Source organism: Castanea sativa, chromosome 1 (assembly GCF_040712315.1).
Source record: "Castanea sativa cultivar Marrone di Chiusa Pesio chromosome 1, ASM4071231v1".
Lineage (NCBI taxonomy): Eukaryota > Viridiplantae > Streptophyta > Magnoliopsida > Fagales > Fagaceae > Castanea > Castanea sativa.
In genome coordinates, this window is record NC_134013.1 from 30167249 (window position 1) to 30177114 (window position 9866).

The 9866-nt window shown below is 39.7% G+C and overlaps 1 protein-coding gene across 1 annotated transcript; it reads right to left on the reverse strand.

Moving 5' to 3' along the window:
• Window positions 1-2093: 2093 nt before the first annotated feature.
• On the reverse strand, window positions 2094-6543 carry LOC142624626 (uncharacterized). The gene is made up of 5 exons (XM_075798280.1): window positions 5383-6543; window positions 4983-5301; window positions 4123-4868; window positions 3042-3927; window positions 2094-2569 (listed from the first exon to the last, which is right to left on the reverse strand). The coding sequence occupies exons 1-5, from the start codon at window positions 6541-6543 to the stop codon at window positions 2094-2096; spliced, it is 3588 nt and encodes a 1195-aa protein (XP_075654395.1).
• Window positions 6544-9866: the final 3323 nt, after the last annotated feature.

Genomic DNA, 9866 nt, shown 5'->3' on the forward strand with positions numbered 1-9866 from the left:
TTGACTCTTTGTTATGACTAACTCTATTAATTCGAATGTATCATAGGCAGTCCAGGCTTCTTTTATGACTGAAGAGTGGGTAGACCATTCACTGGACCTTGCACGAAAAGCTGAGCACAATGCCGAGGCGGCAGTGAAGGCACAAAAAGAAGCCGAGTTAAATTTAAAAGAGACCCTCACTCGCCTGTCCGAGGTAGAAAAAGCTTATAAGAATGCTGAGGCTGCCCTGCAAAGTTATGAGTCACAAGCAAATCTTGCTCTTGAGGCCCAAAAACAGGCTCAAAGCAAGCTCGCCCTCACTGTTGTCGAGCTTAAACAAGTGCAAGGATTACTAACCACCAAGGAGCAGGAGCAGGCCGTTGCTGAGCAAGTGGCGTACGATGCTGGGATGAAGAAGGCCTCTGAAAGCTTAACTGCCCAACTTAAAGGAGTTGCTAGAGCGTTCTGCTCGGAGGTATGGGGTCGTGCTCTGGACGCTGCCGGGGTAGTTGCTGACGCTGAACTCCGAACCCCTGACAACGTCTACTATCCTCCGGCATTGCGCCTAGCCCCTGCTCCCCCCATGCCAACAAGTGATCTAGCAGCGCCCATCCCTGCTCTTGACCCCTCTGATGCACCAACAACAAAAAAACCCCTCTCCCACAGCCCAGCCCGTGGAAGAAGTAATTGAGGGTGATTTGACTGAAGAGCCAACAAAAAAGAAGAAAAAAGATAAAGAACCAGAGAAAAGAAAAGACAAGCAGCCTGTTGCTTAGTCATTTTATTGTTATTGTCTTTTTCTTCTTCTTTTTTTTTTACGGGTGTAAGGGGCTATATGATTGTTTAATTTTTGTAACGAATATTTTCTAAGAAACTAATATTAGCCTTTCTCTTTTTGTTTTTTATGCAACTCTTATTACCATGTGTTGCCATTCAACTGTCACTTTGTACGCATTCAGATAGAAGCTTTCCCGAATTAAAAATCATAATACCACTTTAAAGTTGTTCATGATTATACTTGTGATTTTAAGAAACACAAAAGGCTTAACCTGGGCACCATAACTTCACTACTTAACCTTTTATGACGTTTGAGAGACAAGGCATGAAACAAGATTAACTTTACACACTTAAAGTTTGTTTATACTAATGCTTAGCTGTTTGAGATACATTAGCCTTTATCTTGTTAGATTTATGATTCTTGAGTCATGGTCCGAGGAACCAGATAAGAACCAAAATCAGTTTAACACTTATATTTTTACAAGTGGTTAACTTCTCGTAGACTTGTGGCCCGAGGAGCCGAACAAGAATTAAGGTCAGTTTAACACTTGTGTTTTTGCAAGTGATTACTTTCTCTTAAACTTGTGGCCCGAGGAGCCGAACAAGAGCTAAGATCAGTTTAACACTTGTGTTTTTGCAAGTGATTATTTTCTCTTAGACTTGTGGCTCGAGGAGCCGAACAAGAGCTAAGGTCAGTTTAACACTTGTGTTTGCAAGTGATTATTTTCTCTTAGACTTGTGGCCCGAGGAGCCGAACAAGAGCTAAGGTCAACTTAACACTTGTATTTTTGCAAGTGATTATTTTCTCTTAGACTTGTGGCCCGAGGAGCCGAACAAGAGCTAAGGTCAGTTTAACACTTGTGTTTGCAAGTGATTATTTTCTCTTAGACTTGTGGCCCGAGGAGCCGAACAAGAGCTAAGGTCAGCTTAACACTTGTGTTTTTGCAAGTGATTACTTTCTCTTAGACTTGTGGCCCGAGGAGCCGAACAAGAGCTAAGGTCAGTTTAACACTTGTGTTTGCAAGTGATTATTTTCTCTTAGACTTGTGCCCCGAGGAGCCGAACAAGAGCTAAGGTCAACTTAACACTTGTATTTTTGCAAGTGATTATTTTCTCTTAGACTTGTGGCCCGAGGAGCTGAACAAGAGCTAAGGTCAGTTTAACACTTGTGTTTTTGCAAGTGATTACTTTCTCTTAGACTTGTGGCTCGAGGAGCCGAACAATAGCTAAGGTCAGTTTAACACTTGTATGTTGATTAATGCAAGATTGATACGAATGGAAACCAAGCAACCACATCTTTAGTACAAAAGGAAGTTATTTTCTTAATAATAATAACGTTATAAGTTATTTACATTCCAAAGGCGAGGAACCACCCTCCCATCCAGATCTTCTAAACGATAAGCCCCTATACCTGCTAATGAGGTAATTTTATACGGCCCCTCCCAATTAGGTCCCAACTTTCCCCAAGCGGGATTTCTTGCTACCCCAACTACTTTTCTTAGTACCAAATCACCTGGTACCAAGGGCCTGGACCTAACTCCCTTGTCGTATGTCTGTTTGAGCTTCTGCTGATAGCTGCCCATCTTCACACTGGCTATTTCTCTTCTCTCCTCAATAGTATTCAAACAATCATACATCCTATCATGATTGCTCGCTTCGTCATACTGGTCGGACTTCAGGGTGAGAAAACTCGATTCTAATGGTATTATAGCTTCCATTCCATACGTTATTGAAAAGGGAGTCTCGCCTGTCAATCTTCGGGGTGTAGTGCGATAAGCCCATAATACATGAGGCAATTCCTCTACCCAGCATCCTTTAGCGTCATCCAATCATTTCTTCAACCCCGCCAAGATAACTTTGTTCGTTGCTTTCGCCTGACCATTTCCTTGGGGATAAGCCGGTGTTGAATATCCATTTCTTATTCCCATTCCTGCGCAATACCGTCGGTAAGCTTTGCTATCAAATTGAAGCCCATTATCAGAAATCAAGGTGTGAGGGACTCCGAAGCGAGTTATGATATTTTTCCAGATGAATTTCCTCGCATCCACAGCCTACTGCCCGAGGAAGAGGTCCGACGATATCTAAACCCCACTTAGCGAAGGGCCATGGGCTAGACAACGGATTTAAGTTACCTCCTGGTTGATGTATGTTTGGCGCAAATCTTTGACATTGATCACATTTCTTGGCATACTCTTGAGAGGTTCTCTGCATGCTCGGCCACCAATACCCTTGGATCATGGCTCTATGAGCTAATGATCTTCCTCTAGTATGGTTCCCACACACACCTTCATGCAATTCTTCCAGCAAAGGTTCCACAGCTTCAGGATGTACGCAAAGCAGATACAGCCCTGCATAGGAACGCCTGTAGAGCTTTTGCTCCCCTGACAGCCAGTAACGGGGAGCACTTCTTCGTACCTTCTCGGCCATTGTTCCATCTACAGGCAATACACCTTGCTGCAAGAAAGCTATGATTGGGTCCATCCAGCTTGGGCCTACATGAATATTGTGAACCCATACCGCCGAGCTGCTTGTCAAGCTAGAGGTCAATAAATCCTCTACCATGACCATACGTGGCAATTTTGAGCCTAGTGACGTGGCTAACATGGCTAATGAATCAACATAAGCGTTCTGTCCCCTTGGGACTTGTTGTACTTGGAAGCTCTCAAACAAACTTAACACCCCTTTGACTCTTTTGAGATAGCCTTTCATTCGCTCATCTTTTGCCTCAAACGCTCCGTTAACTTGCCCTACCACTAGCCTGGAATCACAATATAATTTTACTATTCTTCCTCCCAAGTGTCTAGCCATTTGGGCGCCTACCAAGAGAGCTTCATATTCAGCCTTATTATTTGTGGCTGAGAATCCCAGTCTCAATGATTTTTCAATGACTAACTTTTCGGGAGAAATTAACACGACCCCAAACCCGGCCCCCTTTCGATTTGACGCCCCATCTGTATAGACTTCCCAAGGAGTGGCGTGTTCCAGTGCAATGGTCGTCACTGTCACCATGGTATCCTCTTGGTTAATCTGACCTTCCGTGAACTCGGCCACGAAATCGGCAAGGATTTGCCCTTTAATCGCAGTCCGAGGCATATATTTGACATCATAAGCTCCAAGCTTGGTTCCCCATTTAGCTACACGCCCCGTGTAGTCCGACTTCCTCATGATAGCCTGCAAGGGCAACTAGGTGAGTATTATTACAGTGTGAGCTTGAAAATAATGGGGCAATTTCCTTGTTGCATGCACCACGGCTAGAAGCGCTTTTTCTAAAAGTAGGTATCGCTGTTCTACTTCCTGTAAGGACTTGCTGACGTAGTATATTGGTTTTTGGACCCCACGATCATTTCGTATCAAGACAAGACTTACAGCGTGATCTGTGACGGCTAGATAAGCATATAACACCTCTTCCTTTTCTGGTCTCGACAATATTGGTGGTTTAGCCAAGTATTGCTTTAAATTCTCAAAAGCCAAATTACATTCATTAGTCCACCGTAAATCTTTCCACTTATGCAAAAGACGATAAAAGGGGCGGCACCTATCTGCGGACCGGGATATGAACCTATTCAAGGCTGCAAACATACCGGCTAGCTTCTGTACTTCTTTTGGATTCCGAGGAGGCTGCAAACCTAAGATGGCCTTGATTTGATCGGGATTAACTTCAATCCCCCGATGAGTTATCATGTACCCCAGAAACTTTCCCGAGCCCACTCCAAAAGAACACTTCGATGCATTCAAGCGTAACTTATGCTTTCTTAACACTGAGAAGGTCTCATGCAAATCCTTCAAATGGTCTTCCGTCCTTTTACTTTTAATTACCATGTCATCGATATAAGCTTCCATATTACGCCCCAGCTGCGCATCGAACATTCTGGTCACCATTCGTTGGTAAGTGGATCCTGCATTCTTTAAACCAAAGGGCATCACTCGGTAGTGGTAGTTGCCATTAGGGGCGCGAAAAGCCGTCTTCTCCTGATCATTCAATGACAAAGGGATCTGATGATACCCTTGGAATGCATCCAAGAAACTCATTCGGGGGTGCCCCACAGTTGCATCCACCAGTTGATCGATTCTGGGTATAGGGAAGGGGTCCTTGGGACATGCCTTATTCAAATCTGTAAAATCGATACAGACTCTCCATTTACCATTTTTCTTTTTTACCACTACAGTATTGGCCAGCCATTCAGGATAAAAAATCTCCTTGATCGCCCCAGCTTGCTTTAGCTTACTAACCTCCTCTTTAACTGCCTCCGCATGTTCCTGAGATGTACGTCGAGGAGGCTGCTTTCGGGGCATAGCATGGGGATTAACATTCAAATGGTGGAAAATAACTTCTGGATTAATTCCAGGTACGTCATAGGTCGTCCATGCAAAAACATCAATGTTATCCTGTAAAAATTGAACCAGCTCCTCCCTTTCCGGTTTTAACAACTTAGATCCTACTTGAAAATATTTTTCTTCATCTTCCCCTATAAACACCTTGTCTATCTGCTCGGCAGTGCCTCCATCCTCAGCTTCACCGACTTCCCGAGCAATCTCCTTTGATTGCTATGAGGTCTCAAAAACCTCCCCCGCCATTGAACCTTGACCTGTTCGAATAGTGGCAGACGTCAGACACTGCCTATCTACCATTTGGCTGCCACGTAATACTCCCACACTTCCTCGTATAGGGTATTTCACCATTACGTGTAAAGTAGATGAAACAGCCTCCATCGCATGAAGCCAAGGCCTAGCCAAAATGGCCGTGTACGGGGAGTATGCCATAACAACTATGAAGTTCACCTGCACTTCGGAACCCTCCACATGCACAGGTAACTTAATCATTCCTCGTGGGATTACCTGCTTCCCATCAAAACCAACCAATGGATGATCATATTTTTCCAAATCTTCATCTTTCAACTTCAAACCAATAAACAGATAAGGATACATGATTTCTGCACCACTTCCATCATCCACCAAGACTCGCCTTACATCATATCCCCCAATACAAACCGTTACCACCAAAGCGTCATCGTGGGGTTGATATGTGCCCTCTTTGTCCTTATCGAAAAACCCCAATACCGGTGTTGCCGAGAACTTCATTCTTTTATCGGCTTGATTACTTTCTTCCATTACCTCATTCCCACAGTTGTTTTGAACAGTCATGACTCGAGAAAGTGTCCCAAATTCTCCTCTCGGCTGCGCCAAGATGACGTTAATAGTGCCTAGCGATGGCTGAGGGGCCTGACCCCAATATTTTCGAGTGCCTTGCTGTCCCCCTTTCCCGTCCGGTTTAACCAATAAATGATTGATCTTTCCGGCCTTAATCAGTTGATTCAAATGATCGCGCAATGTCCGGCAATCCTCCGTGATGTGTCCCTTATCTTGATGGTAATGGCAGTGGAGGTTTTGATTCCTCATGGATGCATCTCCACTCATTTTTTTGGGTGGCCTAAAATATGGTTCATGCCGAATTTTCTCCAGTATGTGATGCACGGGCTCCTTAAATAATGAATTAATTAGAGGAGTCTCGGCGGTCCTCGGGTGGCTTGGAAAGTCTCGTTTAGGTCGAATACCTTGAAACCCCCCTACTCGAAGATCCTTCCTCTCCAGATACCCTTTCATTTTTCCTTTGCTTTGCACATGATCTTCTTCTACCCGTTTATACTTAAGTATCCGGTCCATGAGCTGACGCATATCTATCGCGGCTTTCATTGTCAAGGACTTCCTTAACCCATGCTCCGTGGGAAGGCCCACCTTGAAAGTTCTCACGGCTACATTCTCCACATCCCCATCAATTTCATTATACATTTCCCAATATCGGTCGGAATAGGTTTTGAGTGTTTCGCCTTCCCTCTTCCATATCTGGTTTTGAGAGCATCCGAATACAATATATTTGGTAGAGAGGGTCCAACAACAAAAGTCCCTCTTCCATATCTTCCAGCTCCTATTTATATCATTCGTTCCTATTATCTCAGCCTTACACCTTGCCATCTATCAAGCTTTTCCCCCCGACACCTGTCTGTCGGTAACAGAACAAAGCTTTAACTCTGCGTTACACACTGTTCAGGTCATATCTACATTAATGCAACGGACAAAGTTGGTATTTTCTAATTAATGCCGCCAGAAAGGTTGGTGCCAGACATTTAATGCAATCTTCTAGGTTATCCTGCCACATTCAGATATTTGCAATATGTCCCTTATGTCACCAGTACCCATGCCACCTCATCTTCGGGTTTTATCAGGTAAATTTCCTTATTCCTTTATTTCCTCCTGCTTGCTACGTGTCGGCCTTCCCTTCCTCGGGTCCTCGGGTTCCTAGGTCCTCGGCACCTCACAATATGCATCGGCTTGGTCCATGCATAAAAGAATAAATGATGTTACAAAATGTTTATAATGGGCCCAAATTGGATTTGACTTTACTTTGCATTTGGGCTGTAAGATTTTTGCAAAAATGACCAGCAACAATAATAAAAATAAACCACACCACTTGAACTAATTTTAATGTCAAAATTAAAAACTCCTAACTTTGAATGTCCAAATCGTTTATTTTGTCACTATTTCATTGGTGAGTGGGGGAGAAAACACGATTAATGTAGAGTGTATATTTGTTTTTATAAATAAAATGTTTTTAAGGTAAGATTAAATAAAGAAGTCATTTTATATTTCATTTAATTTTTTCAAACTTCTTCTCTCCTATTAACGATATTATGACTCAAAAGCAGTGGCGGAGCTAGGATTTTAGTTCAGGGGGGGCAAAATTGAAAGACTAGATTGAAAGTAAAATTAATCTAAATATTACTAATCAATATAAAAAATAAAATAGATAAACAATTATATACTAATGTAAGTGTCATACAAGACCAAATATAATATAAACTTTAATTCATATTTGCATACCTAGTTTAATTTACTCAATTGGAAGATTTGCAAAATATACCTCGATACAAATTTGTTTAGAATTTGATTCGAAAATCATTATTTTGATTAGGCTTCGTCATAATCTCAATTGCTTACACGTACACATTTTATATAATTAAAATAAATAAAATCACTTCATAGTTAATAACAATCGAATTAAGAGATTAATTTAAAGACATAGAAGTTAAACATGTGATTTGATTCCTTAAAACAAATCACTATAAAAGTGTTAAGGATATAGAAATATACCTGTGAAGTAGTACTTTCTTGGCCTTGAATACTCTTAAAAAGTTATGTAAAATTCAACGTTTCTTTCTCTATTCTTTTAAGTGGTAAGAACTAAGAAGTTAAAATTTTGGTCTATAGCAAAAATAAAGTGTTTGAAATTGTGAAAAAGTTAAGATAGAAGAGAAAACAATTAGGAGGCTAGAGTTGTAGTTTGATATAGAAGGTCTTAAATATTATTTTTTATTATTATGATGATGTGGATTACCTAATTCAAAGGAAATAATTGTGCGACAAAGCCACCAAGAGAAAAAAAATTGCAGTTGCTTAAGAACATGCTGCAGGATAAAAAAGGAATATGGTTTTTAAGTGGGACCCAAAAAACATTGTTTTGTTTAAAAAGACAAATAAACCTAGGAATGTTTGTGTTATTTCTAATGGAACTTATATATGGAAAAAGGCAAAATAGTGTTATTTGTTCTCTGAATATGGAACGTTTGAGGTCAAAATGGTAGGTATTGTAAATTGCGATACAATATAGGATTTTTTTTGGGGAGGTCAGGGGGGGCAACTGCCCCTTCTCAACCCCCCCTGCCTCTACCCCTGCCCAAAAGCCTATGTACTTGTACAGTAAGTATATGATCCTACAATAAATTTAAGTCTCTTAAACTATAATATGTTCAACAAATCCCAATCTAATTAGACATTTACTGATAAAATAGGACGTGGTCAAATCAAGGGTTCCATATCCTCGTCTCATACCATCTAACATCTTTAGGCATAAATAAATAAATAAAATGCATGAAACGGGTTAGAGTTATTTTATCATTTCAAATGAGGCAGTTTTGACATAAATGAGGTAATAGGCTGGCCCCAAGCCCCTCCACTAGAGAAAAGCCTCTGGAATGGGGATCGATAAGTGCTATTTTTTTTTTTAAACTATATTAATTCTATATTTTTTTTATCCGTTCTTAAAAAGGTCCAAATAATTGAGTAATATTACAAATTGATGTGTCAACAATTACAAATTGTAATTTAAATACTTATTTATTATCTTGTTTTTTTTGAGAGAGTATTTATTATCTTGTTGAAGTATCATTAATCACATTCTTAGTTAAATCAATTTATAATCTTATTGTAGTAAAAAATTATAGTAACTTAAGCAAATTCCCAAAAAACTTATGAATAAATAGAAATTGAACCCAGTCTCCATTAATTAGTCATAAAAGTAAGAATAATTGATTTTATTTTTTATTTTTGAAGAGAAGATAGGAAAAAAAAATACTAAAGAATATTTAAATATAAAAAGACTTATTTGAAGTTATTGTCTTAAACCTCGAATTGTATTGAGTCAGAAAAAAAAATTAAAAATTAAAAAAGAAAGAGGATAAGTGGTTGTGAAAGTGCTATAAGCTAGTGAGAGAAAAAAAATGTTTAAGAATGATAACATATACAAAAATCAATTAATAGTCTTTTCGCTTTGGTATGGAAAACTAAAGCTAGGCCCAAAAACCTATTTTTCAATGGAAAATGCTAGAGATATAAATTTTTTTACAAAATCTTTTACAAATTGATAATATGGGGAGTGATTATTAGTAAATAAAAAAAATGACGTTATTTGTAAGCCCAGATGAAAATTAACTAGTAAGAAGTTGACTACAACAACAATTTGTAAAAATGTTATAAAATAGTTTGTGGTTGTAGCATTACTCTTTTCCAATTGCTAATAACAACCTTAACAACTTCAGTCACTGTCATCTCCACCCGAACAAAAATTCATATATGGAGAAAATTTCTTGGCGATGAGATAGATGATAGAAAATTGTACCGTATGAATTGGCTAATACAATAATCTTCTTGAATAAAGATGTTGATGGACTCGGTCTTGTCTCCATGCAATTTAATTATAAAATCTTACAATCTTAAAAATATGTTTAACCAACATAAAATTACTTCCTTGGAAGTGAGATTACGTGCAGGAACCACTT